This window comes from Eublepharis macularius, chromosome 14, assembly GCF_028583425.1.
Source record: "Eublepharis macularius isolate TG4126 chromosome 14, MPM_Emac_v1.0, whole genome shotgun sequence".
In the NCBI taxonomy this organism is placed as follows: domain Eukaryota; kingdom Metazoa; phylum Chordata; class Lepidosauria; order Squamata; family Eublepharidae; genus Eublepharis; species Eublepharis macularius.
This window is the reverse complement of record NC_072803.1, coordinates 29239017-29266155: the sequence shown is the minus strand read 5'-3', so window position 1 is coordinate 29266155 and position 27139 is coordinate 29239017. Positions and strand designations below refer to the sequence as shown.

Sequence of the window (27139 nt, the reverse complement as noted above, 5' to 3'; positions counted from 1 at the left end):
ACTCCTGCAGCTAGTACGATGACATCACTTCCAAAAGTGACATCATCGTGTACATGCCGAGAGTGCACGCACACACAAAGGAGAAGAAAACTAGTAAGTATCAGCCACCACCTCTGCTGGTTGCCAGGGAGACCAGGCAACTCTGGCTACTGATACATTTTTATACCACCCTTTCCCCCAGGAGCTCAGGGTGGCTGACATAGTTCTCACTCCCTATTTCACTCTCACCAAAATTTTGTGGGATAGTTATACTGAGAGTTTGTGACACAGCAACTGGGCCCAAGATCACGCAGTAGACCTCAGGAGTGAGTACAGATTTGAATCCAGGTTTGAACCCAACACATAATTACACTACACTGGTTCCTGTTATGCCTTAGATTGCATTGGTATTCCTCATGAGCACTCTTCATTTATATTCCACCTTACATCTGTGATGATGAGATAACACCAGGACTCCAGGAAAAATACATTACTGTTATAGAGTGAGACATGGGAACTTGACATAGTTCCGGCCCTAAGGAAGCCTGCCTCGCTTCAACCAGGGCCAGGGCCTTTTCAATCTTGACCCCAGCCTGGTGGAACGCTCTGTCAATGGAAACCCGGTCCCAGCGGGACATATTATCGTTCCGCCGGGCCTGTAAGACAGAGCTGTTCCGCCAGGCATTCGGTGATTGAAGGGGGCGGTGCCATGTCGGCCTCCCACCTTTGGGGTGGGGGAGGGTTCTCCCCACCACTGCACTTTGTTAATTTGTTTTATTGTTTGTATATTGATTTTAGTTCTTGTTTTTTATCGATTTTAGCTGTTCACCGCCCAGAGCCCATGGGGATGGGCGGTATATAAATTGAAATATAAATAAATATAAATATAAAAAAAATAGTGTTGTCATTTTCAGCAGCAGCCCTGTGTTACTCATACCATTCAAAGGCAAAGAACCATTGCTCTGGGGATTGCAGTGGTCCAAACTGAGTCAAATTAAATCAGAAAGACTAACAGTGCAATCCTAAGCAGAGTTACTCCAGTCTAAGCTAACTGATTTCAGTGGACTTAGAATGGTGTAACTTTGGTTAGGATTGCACTCTAAGGGAACTTGAATTTTTTTTGTAACGTATAGCATTGGGCATTGGTAAAAGTTACCTTTTAAAAGTGTGTGTGTGTGTTTGTAGATGACAGAGGTCCTAACGATACTTCTAATATGCTCTGGACCAGTGGCTAACCTATTGTTCTGTTTTCTTCAGTATTATTACAGAATTGCATAGCTTGGATTAAATCCCTGCATCATTTCCATTTGTAGAGAACCTCCTGGCAAGATCAGAAAGAAACTGGATCCCTTTAGTTTCTCTTTAAAGGGTATTTTGTTTCATGGAGAGCTGGAATGTATTCAGATCATCAGTTCCATGTTCTTGAGTATTAGACTTCTCCGGTATGGAATGACCCAAGTAGTTACTGCTGGGTCAAATCCCATTTGCCTAAGGCTACCAGTTCTCATTTAGATTCATAGAGCACTTATTTCTTCCATGAGGTTTCCTAAACAATATTAGGAGGACCACTTAGAATAAGCAAGAGAAGCTTTGCAAGATCTCTACTGCTATGTAAAAACAGAACTCCTTAAGAGCTTAGCTCCTCTGCGGGTGAATTAACATCCTTAATATAACATGAATAAAATGAGTTTTGCAAGATTCTCAGAACAATAAAGGAGAGCCCAAATGTATTGTCGAAGGCTTTCACGGCCAGAGAACGATGGTTGTTGTGGGTTTTCCGGGCTGTAGCACTCTTTTGGTGCTACACCTCTGAAGATGCCAGCCACAGCTGCTGGCGAAACGTCAGGAACTACAATGCCAAGACCACGGCAATACAGCCCGGAAAACCCACAACAACCATAGAGCCCAAATGGCCTCAGAATGCCTCCATGGGGGGCGGGGGGCTCCTCCCTTCTCCCTCAAGCCATTCCTAGTGTCAAAATAGCATGGGAGGGAGATTTTTTCCCCATTTTTTTCTACTCCACATAGCCATTTCCCAAACCTGCAAACTCTTAAAAAACCTGCATGTCTAGTTTGACCTTGAGCTTCCACAGCAGAGCGGGGAATCAAACATGGGTCTTCCAGATCCTAGTCCAGCACTTTAACCACTACACCAGATTGGCTCTCACTGCCCTGGGTCAAGTTCCCCGGGTCAAGGGAATGAACTGTTACCTCAGCTGAAATCTGTAGTACAGACCCCTGCAGCGGGTCCTTCTGTGAATACTTCTTTTGTTCTCAGTAGGGCTGTCAGTAAAATACGGTGTTCTACAGCTAGCTGAACAGACAGAGTGTAGATCTAGATGAGTCCAGCAAGGAAGAGAAAGCGCTCATGGCACAGAGGAAGAAGAACCCCATTGCTGAAAAATGCACAAATACACCTGTCTCATGTCAGCTGAGCATGGTGTGGGTCCACTTCTACCACTGCTCTTGTTGAAAAGAGCAGTCCTGATTGCTGAGAAACTCAAAGCTAGTGCTAGATACAGGTCCTCATAGGGAACTTGTCGACGATGTAATGTATGGCTTGGCCTTTAGTAAACATAGCACAGGGAAATGTAAAGCACAAGCACTTTGATTGTGTGAGATATGCCCTGATTTTCAAGGGCATTTGTAAAGATGAGTGTGAGCCCTCCGAAAAGATAAATTTACAAAAAATCTTTGGGGAAAAAAATCTTGATTTTTGACAAACAATTGTTAGTATAACTGGAATTGCTACAACTATCTTTTTTCAGACTATCAGGATTGGATATGGATGGGAAACAGAAAGGAATAATCACAACTCGAAAAGTACAGATGGATCCTCTGACTCTGAAGACTTCCTTTGGGAAAACTTTAGTTTTAACTTCTTTCCATTTGGAAATAACTAGCCCACCCCTCCAGTTTTAAAGCTCTTGTAACATTTCTCGATGCAGCTGTCATTCATGAGAGGCTTGGGCTGGCTTTGATTCAACAGAAGAGCCACAAGCCTTGTTAAGATCTCACAAACTTCCAAACAACACAATCTCTTGTTAGAAGCTTTGGAGTCTGGCTACAATACAAAGTACACTGAGGGTTTCAAGGTAGGGCAGAAGACAGATTTTTTTTTCTTACCTCTAAACCCATTTCCATTGCCAGTGGTACAAGCTGGGGAAGGAGACCCTTGGGGTCGAATGACAGGAGCAAAGGCACTCTTCTGTTTGACAGCAGGGAAGACGGAGGAAGAGAAGGGAAGGATGGAGGAAGTGCTCGATGAGCCCACTGTTGGACTTGAAGACATCACTGAGGCAAAGAAAGAAGGAGCACAAACAGAATTTTCAAGAGGGAAGGGGCCAGAAAATGTGGAAAGTTCTTCCCTTTCCTTTTGCCACCCCCTGTTTCTAGCCCACATCACAACTCATTTCTTTAAGGTGTGCCCATTGGGCAATACTGGGCAACCACTCTTTGCTTTGAGCAACAGCTGTTTGCTTTCAGTGTAGCAGCATGAACTTGGGTTGAATTAACATTCCTCAACTTGTTTCTTTTTATGTTTATTACATTTTTGTCAGTAGTTTTGGTTCTCTGTTGTTGTCAGTTTTGTTTGTGTTGTATACTCTTCTTGTATGGTTCCTCCAGGCAATTTGTATGGCATAGGATCCATCAGTGATTTTCATAAGTGGAACCAGATTTTCTTACCTCCCTGTACCAGTGCACCCCAAAAGACTGCTCATGGGGAACAGGAGACCCTAAGGAACAGCATGGAGGGGCAAATTAGGGGGTCTGTGGTAGAAGGGGAAAAATTGGTAAAAAATGCAGCCCCCCTTAGTAGAAATCTATATACAATGTATGATATAACCTGCATCTATTGGAATAATATGGACTTACTGAGGCTTAAATAATGTTGAAAAATGTGTACATTTTATGGGGGAAATTTTGTGTAAATAAGAGAAAATGGCATAAAAATAATAATAATAACTTTAAAATGGGGAATTTCATCTGGTCAAAATAGCAGGAATAAGACATCCAAACTCATTGCTAGTGCAAACTGGATTTTTTTTTGGCACCCCAGTCCAGTTTGTTATGCTTGTTTATTTTTAAGAACCATCAGCCTCAAAGGCTTTATGGAGTAAGGTGGTTTATTTTATGGGTATGGATTAGGATAAACAAGTCATATTATTGAACATGAGTATGGAGTACTACAATGTACAAATTTTATCAGGGCAGGCCCTGTTTAGTTTGAACAAATGAAGACATTTACACTTTTAACTTTTGTTAATATGCCAATCAGTACAATTTTATATACTAATAAAATATGAATGGTGCACAGTAAAATAAGTTTAAATTAACAGCTAAGCATTGTATATTTTAATTTTTCTTACCTTCTGTTCCCCCCCCCCCCAGGAAATAAACACCCAGAAAAAATATGGCTTCAATGTTTCTAGAAAATCTACATCTATATGAACTGCCTTAAGCTCCTTAGAAGGTGGGATACAAATATGAACAATTAACCAGGTAGTGGCATTTGTTCTAGAACAACTATCTTGGAATAAAAGGATGTGTACTTATCATTGGAATGCTGTCAGATACAAAAAAATCTCTTTCAACCAGGCTTCATGTTGCACCCTTTTATTAATGTGCACTGTAAAATACACCCTGAATTGGATAGCCCAGGTGAGCCTGATTTCAACAGATCTCAGAAGCTAAGCAGGGTCAGCCTTGGTTAGTAATTGGATGGGAGACCTCCAGCAAAGACCAGGGTTGCAGAGGCAGGCAATGGCAAACCACTTCTATTAGTCTCTTGCCATGAAAACCCCACCAGGGGTTGCCATGAGTCAGCTATGATTTGAGGGCACTCTCTACCACCACACCATAAAATGCAGTGAAGCAATTGAATATCCCTCTGTACTCATTGGCTGGGGAGGGGTGTGGAAGGGCACATAAATACAGGAAAAGGGCTGCATGAGGCCAATGAGCCTATTTGGACATTGGGGTTTCAGGTGGCAATTTTTTGAAGCAGTTCTTGGAAGCTTTAAGAAATGGTCCAAAAACTAAGGAGTCCTGGAAATCTGTTTTGTACTCTTCCTGGGGATAACACTCATTGTAATTTCACAAGGCCATGCCCACATGCTCACAGCTGCATTTTACTCTGCACATATTCTTTGCAAAGATGGGAACATTTCCCTGGTTTTTTAAAAGGGGTCTGTCAGCATCTCATTGTAAACCCTTATTGTCAGGGGTTTATAACTCAACTGTAAAAATTTCTCTGTTTTTCCCTGGAGCTGAAACTTGGCACATATAACTCAGCCAGGAAGTGGAGTTTGTAAGTTTTTTTTTAAAAAAAAGAATCCACCAAACATCTGTTTGGCCATTTTTAAGCTCTCAGTGAAAAGCAATAGAAGTTTCAGATTTCTTTCTTGGAGGGTGATTCTTTCAAACAGGCAAGTTATTAAAACAAACAAACAAAAAAAGCCTGTCAACTTTCATTGCAAAATGTGGGCTGGAGAGATTTCATGAAAACAACCCAGCTTTGTCAGTGGTTAATAACGACTGTCTTAAGCACACTAGTATGGACACAGACCTGAGTGGCTTGTAGCAAACTGCTCCTCAGACATTCAAGGCTGGGGGAAAAACCTTTACTTGAGACCTCAAAGAGCTGCTGCCAATCAGAGCGAACTATACTGAACAAGAGAAGCCAGTGGTCTGCCTCGGTATAAGACGGCTTCGTATTTGAGCTAGTGTTGTGTAGTGGCTGAAGAGCAAATAACATGTTATGTGGGAGATCTTTGTTTCATTCTCCTGATGTTTCCCAGAACCTTAAAAAGCAGCTATAAAGGGCTTCTGATTAGGGTTAGAACTGTGGCACTGGGAGGGGGATTATATCCTTCCCCACCACACTGTTTCCCTGAAAAACACCTTCCCACATCCAACCGCCATCAGCTGTCATAGGCAAAGAAGAAGAAAAAGAAAACGACAAGAACCCATATTGTACTTGAACCCTCCCCGTTATGGCTAATTACAGCTCTGGGGGATGGGTTTTCTGTCACGGATGTTACTGAACTTTGTGAAAAGTTTGATTTGATTCAAACTTTTTAAAAAAATGATGTCTCTATTCTGGATGAAACTACAGTGGGTTTTTTTTTCTCTATCAATTTTAAAGAAATTTGAAAAAAATATATTGGTGTTAAAATGAATCTTTGGGCAAAAATCCTTGCCACTGTTGATGCGAAAGTTTGTTATCCACTCTAGATTCACAATAAAAAAGGGGTATGTCAGGTTAAAGCCAGTGAGAGATAGCCTCCCTAAGAGGAAGACTTTTTTAGGGTGAAGGAAGAATTCAAACTTTGCTTAGTGGAGTGTTAGGATCTAGGCTATCATCAGATTTGTGCACAGAAGTAGCCATGCTGAACACCACTCAATTTATCGCTATGTTGGATTGTGGACAAGGTACATAAACGACTGGGTTTGTTATTAATATATTTGTGTTTGATTGCATATAAAAAAACCTGAGCAATTTGACCAAGAAAATAGGCAGGATAAAAACAGTCTTCTTGACCAAGCATGAAAATGAAATCACAAAAAAAAAATGCATTGCTATCAGAGAAGAGATGCAGAGTGGAAGGGTAAACCTACCTTACCCAGTGCCACACCAAGGGGTGGAGATTTTAGCCTCCTGTTCCAGGCCTGCATCACTTGAATCACACACCCCCTCCCTGCAGCTGCTTTTTAATGTTAATGAAAACATCGGGAGATGTAGTCATCACAAAACATTGATCCATCTTCCCCAGCAACGTCTAGTCTCCCTGGCAGAAGCCTCTCCAAGGACTCAGGATGAGAAAGTCCTTTCCCAACAGCTACTATCTGAGATCCTTTAAGTGGGGGTTCAACAGGGACCCTTTGCATACAAAGCATGTGCTCTGCGATTGCGCTATTGGTCCTCCTAATATTTAATCCACATGGGCTTTAAAATCAGATGTCTTCCCCTTGATGCTTTCTCATCTCTGTTCCAAAGAAAGCTGCAAAACGAAGGTTCATCTTAGTTAAGACACGGCTCATCCTACTCTCAGTGGAGGCAAAACCGGAGCCTCTTCAATGGAATGAAAAAAGGAATTTGACATCCAACTGGAGACGGGTGCTTGATGGTTTGGGACTACTTTGGAAATCCCAGCTGAAACTTGGGAGGATGAACTGAGATAAGGACTGAATGCCTTTTCAGAGATATTATTTCCAAAAGAAAGAAAGGGAGGTGGAAAGGGGAGTATTTTGGAGTATCTTTAAAATTTATAGCAGACATCAGAAAATTCTTTTTTTTAAAGCCTTTATCTTTTCTGTTGCAACCAAGGTTTGCAGACTTGTGGTTTATAAGGCAGCACTGTTCTGAAGTCATTCTGCAAAAATTTCTGCAGCAGATCCTGGGCTTGTTGATCACCTTCCCAATCTTACTGCATCCTGGGGCTAAATTTTAACGCTCCTCCCATTTGCTGGAAGACTTCCAGATTACTCTTACCTCTTTGGATAGAGCAGGTCTATGGGATCAAGCAGTTACTTTAGCAAATGCTGCTGTAGCCATGAGCTAATAGCTGAAAATACTTTGCAGAGCAATGGGGAGTCTTGGGATTTTGTGTCTGAGAACAGAACTATACATTATGCATAATTGTGCAATCATTTTAAAGAATGACTTTTTTTTCTTTTGCAGCATCTGGTGGTGACATTCCCTAGGGGGAAACTGGAGGGGGGAAGAGAAGCTTTTAAAGCCTTGCCCCTTATGCTGTCCCCTCACAAATACCAAGTTGCTTTTTCCCCCTGGCTGGGTAAATTGCATGGATTCCCATGTTTTTTCCCCTACAGGGTTAAAACATCCTGAAAGAGGCTGTTTTCAGGATGGGGGGGGGCTTAGAAGAACATATCTATTCCACCTCTCTCTAAAAAGCTGAGCCCCAAGCACTCCATTCCACATGGGGCAAACGGGGTGGGTGGGTGGGTAGGCTCCATTTACTAATACAGCTTAGCCTGGTGATAGAAATAGGGATATTCGTTTGGTTCACATCCTGTTCTCTTGTGAACAGAGATCTGATTTTTTTGATGATCAAGTTGACTGTTCATCAACCCATTTGTGTCTGGTTATTTCAGGTCAGGTTGTTTCACAGTACACCTTCCTAATCATTCAGTGCAGGGCAATTACCTTTTCTTCATAAAGCCCAACTGAGTTCGACCACCCACCCTTATCTTTGTGAATAACTGCTCTGTTCATCAAGTAATTGTTTAAATAGACAATTAGATCAGTCACAAATCATATAAATCAGTTATAAATAAATTCTGCATTTTAATAACATCCTACCCTTTGGCATTCGTCAAATAGTCTAGCGATGCTAACAGCTGTCAATTGATTTGAAATGGGAATGTCTTTGCACATGTAGTTTTATGAAAACCTGATACAAACCTGTTCAGCAGGCACTCGTGGCTGTTCAGCCCAAACTGAACAGACTGGGTGATTGTCTAATATCTGATTAACCCCTATGAATACGGTAACTTCAACAGTTGGACACTTTTGTGGCGAAATTTGCAGCATTCCTAAACACAGTCTCCATAGTTGTGAAAATCTTCCTCCGTAAGTCAAGTCTAACTTTACATTCTGTACCTGGTTACTGATGCCCAGATATGTGTCCTTGTCCTTGTGTCTTCCAAGGCACATCAACTTCTGCATACATTAATGTGAAGCTGAACTGCACCAAGTCAGTACATTGATCTGTTTAATGCTGTCTACTCTGCCTGCTCTGACTGGCAACAACTCTTCATTGTCTCGGCTGAAGAAAGTTCTTTCCCCAACACCTAATACTGGAAATCATTTAACTGGAGGAACGAGGGAATGAACCTGATACCCTTTGCATGCAAAGTGTGTACTCTGCCATTGAGCCATTAACCCACCCTAATCATATATCCTTGAAAGTTAAGATCATCATTTTTTTGTACTTGGATATTTATATGTTCATGTATTGCCTGCCTTGTTTATCTCCTTCTCCTATAGGATTTCTGCTACGCCGTTTCCATATGCCTGAAGTAGCTCACTCCCACTGTATGTTCCCCAGAGGGCACGTTGCTCGGCCGATAAATATCTTCTAGTGATCCCTGGCCCCAAGGACATCTTCTCAACCTCTACCAGGGCAAGGGCCTTTTCGGCCCTGGTATCAGCCTGGTAGAACTCTCTTTCCATTGAGACCAGAGCCCTCCGGGACTTGTTACAGTTCCACCAGGCCTGTAAGACAGAGCTGTTCTGCTAGGCCTATAGCAGTGATTGAGGTTTGGGTGGGCTACCTGGTCTGCCTCTCTACTGTGGCCTTTGGTCTGCTTGTTTGTTAAGACACTTGGCTACCTACCTATCCTACCCCCCCCCCCCCATGATATTGGGAGCTGCACTGTTATAAACATCACATGCTGTATTTTAGATGTGGTTTTAAATTTGTACTGAAATTGTTATTCTATCTTCTTATTGTGTATTGTTTTAACTTATTGTATTATGATAATGTTGTGACCCGCCCTGAGCTCAATCACAGAGAGGGTGGGCAACAAATCCCATAAATGGATGATCCATTCCTACTGTGAGTTCTCTGCATTTGCAGTGGCAATGGAAGGAACAGGGAAAATCATTGTCATGAGCAAGCAAGCACAGTATCTTTACTACTATGCTGTCCTTGTGACAGACCGATCCAAGGGGAAGCAGCAGTGTGCTCTTGTAGGCTTGATCTGCAAGGTTTTTTCTAAATTTCATGACTTCTCAGGATCAGTTCAAAAGTTCATGTTTTCTTTCATGGCTTTCTCCACACGGCATGAAAATGGAGTTGCCCATTTTCCCAATTGTGTCGATCATATTTGATAAAATATTGCAATTAAAATTTACTCCTGTTTTAGTGTTGATGGCATATAAATGGTATGAAAATGGCAAAAAAGTGGTGCAAAAATGGCATAAAAGAAACAAACAAGAAAGACACAAAAATGCTGTAAAATACTTTGCAGCAATAATGTAAAAAAAAAATTAACAGGCGTTTCTTTTTGCATCAATTGTATGTAAATGGCATAATGGTATTAAAACACTCTACAAACAAACATGGAAAATGTACCCCAGAAACATCAGCAGGATGAAAACAGCCATCCCCTGAGTATGCACGAAAATTAAAAGATTTTTTTAATAAATATATTCATACATCTCTAGTCGACAGCACCTTTTCACTTAATTTCTGATTACAGACCTGAAATCTTTTGGTGTGCCAATCCAGAGGGGACAGCATTTTCCAGTACATTGCCTTTCAGCTTCAGACAAATCAAAGGCTGGTTCTGTAGAAGCGAAGGAAACTACTTACAGCCATAGGGTGATCCTGTGGGAGAGCCATTAATGAATCCAGGCGAGCCGGGAACACCCAGGTTAGACATGGGGACGTTGCTGTAACCGTTCATGCTGTTACTGGAGGTGCTGTAATTAGACTGCTGAGGGGTTGAGCTGGAAGAGTAACCTCGGGGAGAGATGCTGCTTGTGTTGCGGATGTAACCTGTAAGAAATAAACATCCATTGAGTGCCCAGGGATTTGGACAACAGGATGAGCTCTCTCAGCTAGGCAATCTTCAGTAACTTGGATTCCATGGGAGTTCACATTAGAGTAGAGGCTGGAGGGGGGCAGTTTATCTGCCAGAGCACAAAAACACAGCTGCAAATAGAGTCCCAGACAGAAGTAGTTGCTTGTGGCTTTTGGAAGGGTGAGTTATCCCTGGGTCTCAGGAGTTAGGAGATGGGGAAAAGGAAAGGGACAATCATAACATTAAGCCTGATATTTCCAGAAATCAACATCCTACAAATGGTAGAGGGCTAAAACATTTCTTGGAAGTGGCCTCAAAGCTGGGCAGGTTCTAGGGACAGATTTAGCTGCCCATCAAATAGTCATATTGTAATGCCCTTAAAATGTTTTCACTAGGTGCATATATCCATTACAAAATGATGGGTCATTTTCTACCTTCAGGAATTCTGGGATTTGTAGTTCTATGAGGTTGTAGGTGAGAGATGCCAAAGTCTCATACATTAAAATTATACGAGTTAAAGGATTCCCCCATGCCCCGACCTTTTGGGCCTCAAATGACGACAACTCCCAGGATTTTTAGGGGAAAACCAGGCAAGGTAACAAAACCCATACATTTGGTAAATATACATACTGGGGCAGCATAAACCCCAAAAATACCTGGTTTTTTTTTAAGTAAAGGGAAAGGCAGATGTTAAGTATAAATGGATGGTGATGATATCATGGATGGATCTATAGTAACACCCTGAGCTCTGCAGGAGGATCTTAGTTATTGTTGCATAATTCTCTGAAGTATTTCAACATATGGAAGACAGTGGAGAGATATGGTGACACCAAACTTAGGGCCAAATCCCTGATCAATAATGAACTCTCAGGGTACTTCTTAAGACAGGTCATTGTTGGATAACCATCTGTAAAATGAGAATAATAACTAGACATGATCCTGGGAGATCAAAAGACAGATTGTCTTGCTTTTTAAAAAGGGGAATTGGAAGCCAGAAGGGAACCTGATTTGGATTGGGGGTGTTTAAACTTCCCTCTATTGAGGTTTTGCTCATTGAACCCAACACAAGCATGCTCACAGATACCTTGTTGTTATTAGCAACATAAGTTCAAGGAAGAGAAGGTATGTACCCAGCTCCCAGCTCCAGGGCTAGTACAGGACTAGAAGTCTGGTGGGTTGGTAAAATTCCAAAGAGAGGAAGGTTTAAATTCTCCATTTCCCCACATTGTGGTCTTGAGATGAACTGATGTCTGCTTGGATGTACTTTGGTTTGGAGTAGTGGTTAAGAGTGGCAGAACCAGGTTTGATTCCCCACTTCTCCACATGAAGCCACCTAGGTAACCTTGGGTCAGTCACAGCTTCTTGGAGCTCTCTTAGCCCCCCCCCCACCCAGCCTCACAGGATTATGATGAGGATAATAACAACATACGTTGTAAACTGCTATGTGGGTTTTGATGATCCTGGACAAGAGCTGGAGGCTTGGCACTCCTGTGTGGCCTGTATCATCTTTTATAAGCTTTGGCCAAATAAGCTTCGGCTTATTGTCAAAGGCTTTCACGGCCGGAGAACGATGGTTGTTGTGGATTTTCCGGGCTGTTTAGCCGTGTGGTCTTGGCATTGTAGTTCCTGATGTTTCGCCAGCAGCTGTGACTGGCATCTTCAGAGGTGTGGCACCAAAAGACAGAGACACCAAAAGACTGTGACACTGAGAGATCTCTGTCTTTTGGCGCCACACCTCTGAAGATGCCAGTCACAGCTGCTGCCAAAACATCAGGAACTACAATACCAAGACCACGGCTATACAGCCCAGAAAATCCACAACAACCAAGCTTTGGCTTATTTTCCTGGAAAAGCATGATCTGGCCATGGTGATCCATGCTGTGATCACATCCAGGGTAAATTACTGTAATGCACTCTACATGCATTAGAAAATGTTCCAGACACTTCAATTGGTCCAAACTGCAGCAGGCAGGCTATTGTCAGGGGTAAGTTACAGGGATGATATCACTTCTGTGCTGAAAGATATGCACTGGCTACCTTTCTGGTTTTGGTCACATTTCTAAGTGTTGATTCTGATTAGGGTTGCCAGGTCCCCTGGGCATTAAAGTGGGGGACAGGAAGGTCATGGGGTGGGGGCCTGAATCACATACTTACTTCGTGTGCACATACTGTGCTCATGGTCTGGAACACTTCTGCATTGTGCCAGGAATAATGCTATTCCTGGCGCGATGCTGAAGCAACAGGTCACGCCAGGGGCTGATTGGGTAAAAATTAGCCCCCAATTTAGCGCTTGGGGCTAAATTTTACTAAATTGGTCCCAGCGCAACCCCAGCATGATACAGAAGCATCCAGAGTGCACAGGAGCATGCTCTGGGGGCAGAGGTTCTTGCCTTTCCCCTCACTGACTAGGCAAGTGGGGGGGGCAAAGGCTGGGAGCGGGAAATCCCTCTCCACCACCAGGGGAATGGGATCCCTAATTCTGACCTTTAAGGCCTTAAATGGCTTCAGGTCAGAGTATCTGAAGGACCATCTCCATTTATGCTGGTTAAGATCTGTCTCCTAAATACTGCTCTCTCTGTCAGAGGTGAGGCAGATGGCAACTGAGAGAAGGTATTTTCAGTGGTAACACCTCACCTTAGCAATGCTCCCCTCCCAAGGCTTTGCTCATGTCTTTGTTTAGGCACTAGATCAAAACATTTCTCTTTACCTAGGATTTATTTTTTTAGCTGTTTTATGGCCTACTGAGCCTGAGAACAATTTTATCAATATCATTTTAAGCTGCTCTGTTTCTTTCATGCTGCCTTTATACCCCGTCATAGCTTTCATTGACTTGTATTATTGGCTTGTTTGGTTTCTACTGTTTTAGCTGTAAGACACCTTGAACAGGTATGCAGAAGTGGCATACATATTCTCTAAATAAATAAATATCATCAAGGGAACCTCACAGGCCCTCTTGTGGCTACAGCAGGATAGCCCACCTTCCTTCTTGGACCACCCATCAGGCAGTCCTGTGTCTTAAGGGGAGTAACTACTGGTGCCTCTAGAGCTCTTTCAAGGTTCAGTGGCAACTCTCTGGCATTAAACCCAGGCCCACTGGCTGAAAGGGTCCCTACAAATGGAAGATCACTGCATAAAATCTCCTGTAGTTCTCACCCCCTTAAGCATATTTCCTTGGCTGACATGACCGTGCCTCTGTTTGACAACATGTGTACTTTGAGATGATCAGATGTGATTGTTTAAAGAACTCTGAAAGGGTGTTTCAAGAGCTGGAAAAAATTAGCATACTTGTGTTTTTAATGCTTCTAACATTAACATGGGGTTTTTCTGTAAACTGTGGTCAAGGCTGTACATTCAAAATGATTTCAACAGAATTTGATGGGAGGGTGATTCTTTATTGAAGAAATGTTTTGGAATGTGTAAAAAGGTGAACTTTTTCATGCAACATATACTTAAAGGATATTGTATTGTGAGCATGGCATAGGCATTTTTTTATTTACTAAGGAATTCTAAGCTTTGCTCTGAATATTCCAGTTATTTACAAAAATGAAAAACAAAAAAAGAGAAATATCCAGGAAAAATTTGGAATAGACAAAAAAAAAAAACCCCTCTCACACTTCACTGTTTCCAGTTTGGGGTTTGGCTCACTCCTCTGGCAGAGTAGCCAGCTCCCCAGTGAGTGTGGGCAATCTGCAACCCCTAGCTCCCATTGTTTACTACTGCTTGGAGCAGTGGTGGGAGAACATTTTTAAAAGGGGCAACGGGGCGCTGGAGTGATGTCACACTTTACCATAGAGTTTATGATGATTCTTAGAGAGGACTTCCAGGGAAAACTCAGAAGAGACACCAGTCCTCTCTAGGGATCCTCAGGAATTCTATGGTCTTACCATAGAGTTTCCAGCAATTCTTAGACAGGCAAGAAGTAACTTCCAGGTTTGTCAAGAAGACTCATCATGCCATTGCTAATGGCTGCCCCCCCCCATTCCTCCCAGTCTCCTGCTGGTTCCTAGGCCTTGATATTTATTAATTTGTTAAGCCTCTACCTTCCATTAACTTGACATTAACTTAAAACATTCTCATGGAGATGGCATGAGTTCTATTGGGGGGGGGGCATACAGGTATGATATCGACACCTTATGTTTGCTCCAACGGGGCAAATAGCAACAGTACTAGGATGTTTCCAGTTGGGAAACTGATGTGGATAGGGGAGGGGGAAGGCTTAAACCCTCATTTTCATACCATGGTCCCAATATGAAATGGTTCTCTACATGCCTGCTTTTTAATTTGACTGTGGCACATTGGTGAAGCATGTGCTTTGCACGTAGGTAAAACCAATCAATCCCTGGTGTCTCCAGTAAAAGCAACTCAAGTAGCAAGTGTGCGGGAAAAGAACTTTCTCTGCACGAGTTCCAGGAGAACTCTTGCCAGTAAAAGGAGACAATATTGAGCTAGCTAACTCTGTATAAGGCAGACTATGTGTTCATAAAATGCTTTCAGTGGAATGCCAATCTATGATCGCAATATTCCACATGACTGGGAGCAATCACGTGCATCTTGCTGGTGGCCTTTTTCTAAATTGTTTCACTGGCCCAGACAGGAGAGAGTGTTGGAAAACTCAGGGGGAGAAGAAGGTAATAGTCTGGCTTTGGTTTCTTGCTAATCTACCCCCTCAGAGAAATACTTCTCTTCCCATTCCTGTGTATACTAGGAGCTATAGAAGAAAAAGTTATATGGAAATGGGTTGATACTCAGGTTTTGGTGCCTTTGTAACACTGCCAGCTAATACACCAATCTGATCTTTCTCACAACTATTGGCATTGTTCCATTTCCCTACATGCAGCTGACAGTCATTTCAGCACTGAACTTACTGTTGGCTCCACTGACAAGCACCCTGCAGCAACTGGGAGAGGTAGAAAATCTGTTAGTATTTGGATAGTGTAAATATTGGGTCTACTTTTTATTTTTTGTCTCTGGTTACTTGTTGATTGTTATACTTACTGTTTTATGCTCTTTTTTAGTTTAATCAAAGGCGCTGGGTACATTCAAATTGCTCTGTTAGGATGGGACAAACAGGATAAATAATAATTTAATATTTTTAAAAAATATTCAAATGCCTATTCAGGTAGCCAGAATAGGATAGCCAGATATAGGCTGGGGATAATCTGGGTGGTTGGCTTCAACTCCATCTTTGTGTTCCTATTGATCAGAAGAACCCAGCGGGAAAAGGGATCCCAATAACATATATAAGAATTAAGGATCCATGCAACGAAAGGGGCAAGGAAAGGTACTAGTTTGTGTGTAGCTAGAATGTCAGACTAGGATTTGGGAGCCATGGGTTCAAATCCCCATTCTGCCACAAAACTCACTGGGTGACTTTGGGCCAGTTGTCATTTATCAGCCTGTCCTACTCTACAGGGTTGTTTGTGAGTATCAAATGGGGAAGGAAGAATCAGATATGCTACCTGAGCTCCTTGAAGGAAGAGCACGATAAAAATGTACCCAATAAATAGATTTTGGTGTCAACATAACCTCTGAATCTGAGATGAAAGGTACAAAGGGCATCAAATCTAGTTCTCTGTTCCCTGACCAAGGCAAATGTTTGCAGTGTGTCACAAGCAGACACAAATGAGCACAGCAGAAATATGCTAGAGAGAACATAGCTCCAAATATCCCAGGCAAGAAGGCTCAACTATGCTATAGCATAAAGGAATCACACTCCGCAAAAGGATGTCGAACCTCTATTAAGTAGTGAGTCAGGAAATCCTAGGTTTTATCGGCTGATGTAATAATAGCAAATTAATTGTGGTGATCAGACCAACCTGCAAATCCTCCCCAATCCTCTGCTATAAGATTTAAGACAAAAGATGCATTCTCTGTATTTCTATCAGCCACCTTACCTTGATTGTTCCCTTGTGTTGACTCTGAGATGCTGACTCCTAATTGACTGCCGTAGGAATTGATGCCCATCATGCTACTGTGAGCAGGGGAGCTAGACAAAGCAGGGATCTGACCAGGATTCCTTGGGACGCTGTAGAGAGCTTCGGCTATATCGGCAGCTCGTTTCAGAATTATGTCCTATGCAGTGAACAAGACACCCGAATTGATTCATTTATTTAAAAGAGTTATATATTGCCCTTTTAAAAATTTCTATGGATATTAAATTAATTAAACAACTGCAATAACATCCATAAAACATCAGCAACAATCAAATTAGACGAGCTAAATCATAGCAGCAGCACATAAAAACACTGTTCAATCAGCAGCACGGTGTACATAAAATAAGAAACCAGAACTGCCAGAGAGGAGGAAAGAGAAAATAGGTCACATTTCACCTGGTGCCTACAAGATGCTAAAGGTGGCACTGCATTCTTTAGGAGGGCGTTCCTCAATTGGAACTCAATCACAGGAAAAAAACCCTTCTATCTAGCAGATCATCTGACTAACTTCTGATGCCAGGAGGCACCTGGACAAAGACCTCCACGGATTATCTCAAATGACTGGCTAATTCATGTGAGAAAAGGCAGTTTTTAAGTTTCAGATAACTTTATAGATTATATGAGGGAGAGGTTTCTTACCTGGTTATTGTGCGGCGTTCCATACAGTGCTTCAACTAGGTCAGCTGCTCGTTTCAAAAGCATTTCCTAAAAAAGGAGGATAGCCCAAGAATTATATAAAAGGGGCTACCTACCTGCAGAGGATTGGCTAGACTTGATGGGTTCGCTTTTGCCAATGAAGTGTATTGATAAAATATAACAACTCACCCACCCAATCTTTATTTAGAAAAGCAAGCACTGACTCTCCAAAGACCTGCTCAAGGTGGTTCACAGAAAATAGTATTGAAATAAAATCATAAAAACGACAGTACAAGATTGATCAGCCATAACAACACTCACCAGCCTAAAATGATATTCATAAAAAAGTCTCCAAGCTAGTAGCAGCACACTGTGAAAACGTCTTTAAAACATGGAAGCTTTCAGCTAAAGCCTGGGTAATGATAAATGTTTTTGACTGGCACCTAAAATAAGTCAGGTAGGCACTATGTGAGTCTCAAGACAGAGGGCATTTTAACGGTGAGGTGCCACCACTGAAAAAAACCCTGTCTCTGATCACCACCCATTTCACCTCTGCAGGTGGGGGCAAAGAGAATAGTGCTTGAAAAGAGGATCTTCACTGGTGAGGTCAGAAAGAGTCCAGTAGCACCTTTAAGACTAACCAATTTTATTGTAGCATAAGCTTTCGAGAATCAAGTTCTCTTCGTCAGATGCATGATACAAACTGGTCAAATACAGAAGAGGGGCATACACAAGAACTTCTGTGCAACATCATATACAAAAAAAACCCCTTGATATGATTATGCAATCACATTAAGATTGCTGTTTTGTAAAGTTTTAACAAGGCATACATATGCATTGTTAATACAGTTAATGAAAAAGATGCAAAACAGAAACAGAAAACTACAGTAGTCTCTGTACATACGCTCCTCTTTACAAAATCTGTTCAAAAAAAGAGCTAAAAAACAGAGGATTCCAAATGCATTGGTTCTGCTTTCAAATCAGGTGATTTTGATTTTAGAATTGGAGGATAATTAGGTGGAGAGATCAGGTAATTTGGACTAAAAAACTGGGGAAGAAATTAACCTTTGATTTCATTCACTCTTCATGGGATTGCATGTACCAATTTGACCACTGACGATTATCCTGGCCTTGACTTCACCTACAAATCACTCTTCAGACATTCCAGTCATGTTGAATGTGAGAATGTGCAACTTGCAATCCTCTTAATACATATGGTTGCCATGTTGTGTGAAGCGGACCATATGTGAGCCCTGAAAAATGCAGAGGTCGCTTCATTCATGCTGGACAGTATGCATGATAAATATGCGCCTTGCTTCTGTTCTTACAACATGGCAAATATGTGCATTGGGATGATCATGGGTAATATGCCATCCTGCCACGAGCAGTTTCTAGGCTCCCAGAATGCATGATTGTAGCATCTGAAAACAACACACATCTAAAAATAAAATGGTTGCTACCCTCTGTAACAACATAAAAGCAGCAAAAACAGACCAACAATATATGTATGCAATGTATGGTTTCTACATACTTGGTATATACAGAAAAATGACTTTATTTGACAAAAAGAAAAAATTACCCCCACATGCAGATAACCTAGTCTGAAGAGAACTGAATATGTTTGAGAAGGCATGATATGGTGAGAACAGTTGAGAATCAGTTAAATATTCCCTATATGTTCCAGAAAATATTACAAGCAATGGCAGATTGTGTTGAAAATATCTAGAAAGCTTTTTTTTTTCTTTTTTTTACCTTGGCTAATCGTTCTGGGTCACCAGGGTGTCTTGGGATAACCTTCTGGAGTCTTTGGAAACCATAATCTATGGTAGGCTCATTTAAAGCTGAAGTAAAAAGCAAGGAACAAGATGTGATATGAGTAAGATGAATAAAAATCAGTATCTTTTATATGCTTTGGGAGAAACCAAAATGAAAAGTTTTAATTGCCATAGAGTTGGTGTTTTGAGTGTTTACATCCATGGCACAAAAATTTAAGAAGACCCAGTTTTTTATGAGGACAAGATAGTTTTAAGAGTATACAAATAATAAAAAAAAGAAAGTTTAAGGTGAATAAAAAATACTTTTTGAAAACACAGTACATAGAAGCAAGTAGACGTGCATTGACCCTCAGCCTTGTGAAGAAAAAAAATCACAAACATTTAAAGGAAATTTGCAAGACCGCTCCATCACAATTTCCGGCAATAGGTGCCTCTGAAAGACAGATCACCCACCTCAGAAAGAAACTACCATTATTTCATTTGCAATGGTACATTCCTATACATTCTCTGATTCTCAAGAGACCAGATGTTAGTGAAAATACATAACCTAAGTTACGGAGGCTGAAGCAAAACTAGTGAGATGACTCTAGCACTAGCCTGTAGGAGACGTGGCCATCAGCAGACAAAGCAGGAGTTTTTATACACTCAGGGGACTTCCCTCAGCCTGGTATGCAGAAAAAATGTAACTCTGTAAACTAAAAAAAAAAAAGGGCGAGGGAGGAAGCCTTTAAAACCAGCCTGATGAGGGCGAAATATTGTAACACACTTATTCAAGGAAACCAACTATAATAATGTTTTTGTCTACTGCACTGCCTCCAAACACAGGTCCTAAAGACAGCTAAACAGTCAACAGAACCAACCCAAACACTCAGATGTACAACAGCACCACCCACTGGTAGGAGGTGCTTTTATATAACCATTACAGTACAATATGCTCTAAAAGGGATGAAATGTTGAGAGCAACAGTGTCAGCTGAAGGGAAAAGGTGATGAGGTGGAAAAGCCTCCCCAGGCCCTGATGGCTTAGAAAATTCTTAGGAGATTTTGGGATGAGGAGGGTTTCCAAAAATTGTTTCCTTACTTGAAAATAATATATATTGGTAAAACCAAAACTAACCTAGAAGACATAATGCTGATCTGTCTCCCGTTTTTAGCCAAAGTGATGAAAAATACTTTTAAAAAACCTAATATGGTGTGGCCATGAGTTTAAATATTACAGGACTGAACTGACAGGGATTCAAACAGAGAAGCCTTAAACCTGAGAATTTAGCCTTCCTGGCTATACTTAGAATGTCTCCCCACCCTTTTCCTACTGGGAACCATTCTGGATTACTTAAGAAGTTTAATAATACACATTTCAACTGCCACAGAATCTATTTCCCATTTGGGAGCAGGACAGAGAAGTTGCGCCAATAATCGTGAGAATCTGTCAGAATCCTCTTGAGATCTTATATATCACTATGTACCATTTCTCTTCTTGCTTGCGAGTCTAATAGCTTAGGTTAAGCAAAAGGGATTGTAAAATATAGGTTGTTGTTTTTTTCAAAAAAATCTCTAACTGTTCTTATTTAACTAAAAATATCTAATGGGAATATCAAAATATATTACTAAAAATAAAAGAAAAATCCAATTTGCCTATATTTTTAAAGGAAAAGATCAACCATAAACAATTATTTCATTTGACTTTTGACAGCCTGCAGCAGAAATAATATTTTCATTCAGTTGTTTTGATAATCTCTACTTTTTTTAAGTTTCTAGTTCTCAAGATTGCTGAGAAAACTTTAGCTCTAGGCTCAGAAACTAAATGAAACCTTGAACAGGTTTTCAGTTGCCAGTGAGTAAACTGGTGAAAAAGATTGGCTTAAATTAAGATTCCAGTTACAAACTAGTTTTCAAACCTGCACTAAATTTTAAATAAACAAAGCTTTTAAAGGTTGAACTCTATTTCTTGAATTTTAAAAATTTTCAGTCTTTGCTTTTGAAATGTAGTTTATAGGTTAATTTTTAAAAAATTGAAAAGCTTATTCCATAATGAATTTCAAAGAAATAATATTAATCATAATTCAGTGCTGTATAATCAGTGGGTGAAAGTCAAAATACCCCATTTAGCTATAAAGCTTGGTGGGCAACTTTGGACCAGCCCCTCTCTCTTGCAGTCTAACTACCTCATAAGGTTGTTGTGAGGATAAAATGAAGACCAGTACAGTGTGCTGAATTCCTTGGAGGAAGGATGTGATGAATAGATAGGTTTGGTGTATTAAACAGTTTTATAGTTTCAGGTGGGTAACTGTATAGTAGTATAACAAAATTTGAGTCTAGTAAAGACCAACAACATTTTCCAGGGTATAAGCTTTCATAAGTCAAAGCTCACTTCATTCCTATTTGTATCTGATGAAGTAAGCTTTGATTTACAAAAGCTTACACCTGGAAATTCTTTGTTGGTCTTTAAGGTGTTTCTGGACTCGAATAATAATATTCTTATACCTTCTCATACCATTACATCCTATAGCACCCATAACTGTGAATATTTCTAATGGGAAATTAACCTTTTCTTGCAAGAAAAATGCAAAATGAACAGAATTTTCTTGAAAATCCACCCCTAGGCAAGACTTGGTCAATTCCCGCTATTACTTTGAACTGAGTATGTCTTGTATTGTGCTGAATTGCTAGTATACAATCAGAAAACATTCTCCCTTCTTGGCAAAGGTATACATATGAGAAAAACAAAAAGAGAAGAGATTGTATGGTAATATTGTATTGTTATTTCAAGCAACTATAATTAAAAAATATTTAAAAAAAGACCAAAAATAAATCTTAATGACTTGGAACTGAGACTGGCTCTCAGCCCCATCTACTTCAGTGGACCAGGATCAGGGTTGGATTCCACAGAGTGTTTCTGTTGACAGAAGGATTTCTGTCAGTGGAGCACGAATTTCTCACTTCCCCCCTCCCACTGCAGCTCCCAAGGCCCCCTGAAATGCTGTTCCTGGCAGAAGAAGTATTTCAGGGAGCATTTTTGGGTTGTAACAGGAGAGGGGAGACGAGAAAATTGTGGTCTTCTTGCAGAAATTGTTTCATCAGTGGAAACAATTCATGGGATCCAAACTTCACAGTTTAAAGAGAAAACAGTATTTATTCCATGTCCAGCCTACCCTTTCTCCAGCAAACATACACAATTTCTCCCACCCCCATTTTATTCTCATACCAACTCTATCAGGCAGGTTCAGCCAAAGGGTAGTGACTGGCTCTGATTCATCCAGCAAGCTTTATAACTGAGTGGGGATTCTCCTGTCCTCCATTTTATCTTTAAGCAACTCTGCGAAGTAGGCTAGGTTGAAAGAAGGCAACTGGTCATCCAGTGAACTTCACGGCTGCATGTAGATTTGTAAGTCAACAACACTCTACCACATTAGCTATCTGGTAGGAAATGTAATAGTAAGAATTTCTTTTTGTGGATCAAAACAGTAGGGCCAGAAGAGGCTGTTTGCCTAGTCTAGAAAGGACTTAAAAGAAAACGTGTTGCTTGCAACTCTGAGGAAAAGTGTTTTTTGGTGACCTGTTCTTAATAACATAATAATAACAACATTCAGTTTATATACCGCTCTCCAGGATGACTTAACACCCGCTCAGAGAGGTTTACAAAGTATTTTATTATTATCCCCACTACATACACCCTGTGAGGTGGGTGGGGCTGAGACAGCTCCTAGAAGCCGTGCCCGTGACTGACTCAAAGTCACCCAGCTGGCTTCAAGTCCTCCTCTACGAGTCCTGAAGTCCACTGGTTACCAATGTTACAGTTGATATCTAACTTATCCTCAGGCTAATTACCCTCAGTGCAATCCTAAGAAGAGTTAAACTAGTCTAAGACCATTAATTTCAATGGGCTTAGACTGGCATAACTCTTTTTAGGATTGCGCTGTAAATGACCAAATAGTTCCTGCTTGGTTGTTCCGGTCTTAGTACAAGAATCAAAACTTATAAAATTCTTGCAAACGGCAAAGCCCTGCAAATAGCTTCCAAAAACCTACTCAGCTAGGAAGGTTTTACTTGGAGAGTTAAAAAAGGAGAAAGAAATCTAGCTTTAAACAATGGCCACAGGCGTTGCAGCACTGCCAGTCGACCGACTGCTGTAGTGCAACCTCTTGATGGACAACACTCAGAGAGGAACTGCTGACAGATCCTTAACTACAGCAGTGTTAGCGCTTTGCCGTACCCTGTTATAAGTACCCATTTACAGGGAACATATGCATGCTGATAACAGCTCCCACAGTGATACTTAGATTTACCCTTGAAATTTATCTTTAATTTTTATAGTTGTCTTTTTAACAGTTTACGACACTCGCCTCTTCAAACAAGCTGTCTCGATGCCGTTCTTGTTCAGCTAATGCCTAATCAGTTTGAACATGAAATGAATATTGGATTTTGTATTAAATATTGAAGAATTCTTCTCTGATCTTTAGCAGTTGCATCCTGAGCTTCCAACAAATTCCTGTTCTGCCATCTCAACCTGTTTGCTAGTAACAGGACTTCTGGATTCAATCCCCACAATCCCAACTGATTCCACTGAACCTGAATGGGGCACAATCCTGCCGTTAGAGCTCCCTCCCACAAATCCCATCACTGTAGCTATACTCATAGTCGCAAGGCATTAAACATTTTTTTTTAAAAAACATACAAGCACACTACTTGCAAGTTCACAATCTAAAGGTGAAAACAGGACATATTAGGCAGGGAAAGAATGAAAAATCAAAGGGAATAGATGGGTCATTTCTTAAGGAGATGCTTGAAGATGATAGCAGATGAAGACAGCTGAATGTCAGGCGAAAAGTCTGATACTGAAGTAGCCAACAGCTTGATCCTAAACATGTTTGTTTAGAAATAAATTCCACTGGGATCAGTGGGACTTGCTGATTAGTAATTATGCTTAGGTTAGGAGGCAGGCCAAAGAACTGGTACAATGTGTTCTTAAACAGAGTTACACCCTTCCAAGCCCAGGGACTCTAGCAAACTGAGAAGAGTGTCGCTCTGCTTAGGGACTGAACAGTTAGATGGTGGGAGTGAGCTCTAATTTGACACTGGATTCATTCAATACACATATTTTTTAATTTTAATTGTTCACCGCCCAGAGCCCCTGGGGATGGGCGGTATATAAATTGAATGAATAAATAAATAAATATTGAAAAGTATTTGCTTGGTAGACAAAACTCACATTTTGAAATCCAAGCCATCAGGCTTACTCCTAGTTAGAAGAATTACCATGCAATCCTAAGCAGAGTTACTCCGGTCTAAATCAATTGAAATAAATGGGCTTAGACTGAAGTAACTCTTCATAGATTTGAGTTGTTAGTTCCACTAGGAATCACCTGCTAGAGTGTAGGATTATATCCAAAGAGATGGATTTCATTTTTTTTTTAAACACTGCTGTATTTTCTCAAGAGATTCATTGTCTATGGGCATTGTTTTGAGCTGCTCTCTTCCTCCTCAACATTTTTATTTGTTGGTTTTTCTTTTTAAAAGGGGTGGGGGGGTGCCTTAGGCAACCTATAGCTACAGTCATTTGTGAAGCTCCACGTTTGGTCAGTGATTTTTGCTGGCTTTGTTTACCCTAGCTTGAACATGAATTGTTCTGAACATTGCCAAGGCTCATTTCCCCCACCCCCACAAGCCCTGTTCACATTAACATGTGAACGCACATACCTCCTGCATGTTCATGCCTACATATGTTTGTAAGAAAGAGTCAACATTCTTTCACGTGCAATTGAAACCAAGAACCAGTGCCTGGATAAATGTGGAGTTTATATCAGATGTTTCGCTGTACGTGCATTGAATGTAACATGAGAATTACTCAACATATATTTTTAAAAAGCAGGGGTACACTGTACATGGATTATATGTGCATTCACTGTAACATCTGAACAGGGTTACATTGTGCTGCACAGACAGCTAAGGGGTGGGTTGATAGTGATTGGCAAAAGGGTGTCCTCTCCCAGCCCACCCCACTGCACAGCCAATTACGGGCTGTTGATGGGACTAGTCTTTCATTGTATGATGCCTAACAGTGCTGGCCAATTTGCTCAACCTATCATGAGCAACCCACTCTATTCTTGCCATCCCTTGTTACGGCAGACCTAGTTATCCCAACCCTCCTGTGACAACATGAAGCAGGCAAAAAATGGTCCCCTTGATAATTTCTTATAGCTGTATTCAGACATCATGACAAAATGATCTGTCTGGTCTGTGACATGCACAAATATGGCTGCTGCGCTCACAAGCTTTCTGTCTCCTCTGCACAAATACAGAACGTGATTGAAGGTCTCCTGGTTTCCGAAGCCTTCAACCAAACTCTAACCAGAAGCCTTCAACCAAATTTGTCCAGGTGCATGCGTTCTGATGTCATAGCAAATTAGAGTGTGATGGAAGTCAAAAGGCCTAGGGAAATGAGGAAGAAAAAACATTATATATTTCAGCTCCCAGGAGGGGACAGCAGGTGGGCAGCTGGCTGGCTAGACATTGCCACCCCCCCCAAACCCACCCCCTCAGGTGACTGCTTTATTATAGAACCAGCCCTGTCTCCAAGTGATCCACAGATTCATATAGGAAAACAGCACCGTTGGGGGGGAAATTCAGAAAAATTTGTATTGATTATTTAAAAAAAAATGTAATATGCTTTGTGTATCACTAATCTGATGACTGGAGGAGAAAACAATAGACTGGGTTAACTGTGTCGCTTGGAAGTTCTTATTTTATTGTTCTGTGTTTTTCTTTAAACAATCCAGCTACCAACCACAATGAGCTGGGGGAATTGACTGCACCAGGTGCAGCTGTACTTAATAGCTGTGTTTATCGCTTTGCTTGTCATGATCTACTTAGATAGAGAGGTGCAGAAATTGCCTGATTTCCCCTTTGCTAATTTTATGTAGCATCCTCTAGCATACAGCAGCAAAAACAACCTTGGTAAATCTGAAAATAATCTTCAGCTCTGTTCCTTATGCACATCTTGTTTGGCCAAATTGCAGCAGAGGGATGGGCAGGGGGACCCTCCTCCATATTTTGACTGTGTGGCCCAGCCTGTTGACTGTGGATAGATGGAGTGATGATCAGACCCAGGCACCAGCCCAGCATGGGGCACTGTGTAGCCACTGGCTGCAGTTGCACTTCAAAGGGAATGAAGCCACATGGAACTCGCTGTACAGGGAGAGAGAAAGAGTTGCACAACTTCACCATGGCATAAAGCCAGAGTGGATTAGGCTGATTCATAGGCCCATCAGTGGCTACTAGCCAAAAGGAACCTCCATGTCCAGAGGCAGCAAACTTCTGCCTCTGGACAAAACATAAGGGGAAGTCCTTGGCCACTATGCCCTGTTTTGTTGGTCATCCACAGCAAAAGGTTGGCTGTTGTATGAGAAAGGGTGCTGGACTACATAGACCACTGGTCTGATCCAACAGAGAGTACTCTGTTGGAGGTAGAGCACAGAGACATGTATGGAGGTAGAGCACAGAGACTGATTCTCATTCTGGATGCTGGAATGCCTAAGAATAGCCCTGTTGTGAATCCATTCACTTAGAAGTGATATAAATAAGACAATCTTCCTTAAACCACTGTTTTTAAATAGGGGTTTTTTTTTAAAATGTTGCCATAAAAATAGCACATGATCTACAATGCGTACTCTGATTCTTACACCATCAGCATCACAAAGATACTAAATGCAAGTTGTCATACTGAATTATCCTTGTACTTTGGCACATAATTCAAAGCAGCAAATTCTTATCTTGGAGTCCTCATACTGATTCCCACAGTAGAGCCACTGCATATACTTTCTGTCCTCAAGAACCTAACAGCGCAATCCTAAACAGCCACAGCCTTCTAACCCCCCTGAAATCGACTAAACCCCCTGAAATCATGTAACTCTTTTTAGGATTGCAATGTAAGAAATGGGAAGGGAAGGCAACATGGTATAGCCTAGTCTTATCAGATCTCAGAAGCAAAGTAGGGTCAGTACTTGGATGGGAGACCACCAAGAAAGAATCTGCAGAGGAAGGCAATGGAAAACCACCTCTGCTTCTCACTTGCATTGAAAGCCCCTTGCTGAGGTCGCCATAAGTCAATTGCAACTTGATGGCACATGCATATGTAATGTAAGAACCCTCTTGGGTTAGACCATGGGCAATTCTCCACGAGTGCCAAATTAACCAGCACAACAGATCATTTTGCAGAGAATCAGGTCTCCATCCAAGGTGGACTACTGAGATGTTGGCAACACAG

The 27139-nt window shown here is 41.3% G+C and overlaps 1 protein-coding gene across 1 annotated transcript in view; it reads right to left on the bottom strand.

Moving 5' to 3' along the window:
- The window catches only part of EBF2 (EBF transcription factor 2), a 263186-nt gene that overhangs the window by 8081 nt on the left and 227966 nt on the right, over positions 1–27139 (bottom strand). The window contains exons 12-16 of the mRNA XM_054997337.1: positions 18855–18943; positions 17106–17171; positions 16428–16605; positions 10323–10508; positions 3106–3273 (exon numbers count right to left, since the gene is read on the bottom strand). Of these exons, the coding sequence (XP_054853312.1) occupies positions 3106–3273; positions 10323–10508; positions 16428–16605; positions 17106–17171; positions 18855–18943 (687 nt within the window). The remainder of the gene's footprint in view (positions 1–3105; positions 3274–10322; positions 10509–16427; positions 16606–17105; positions 17172–18854; positions 18944–27139) is intronic.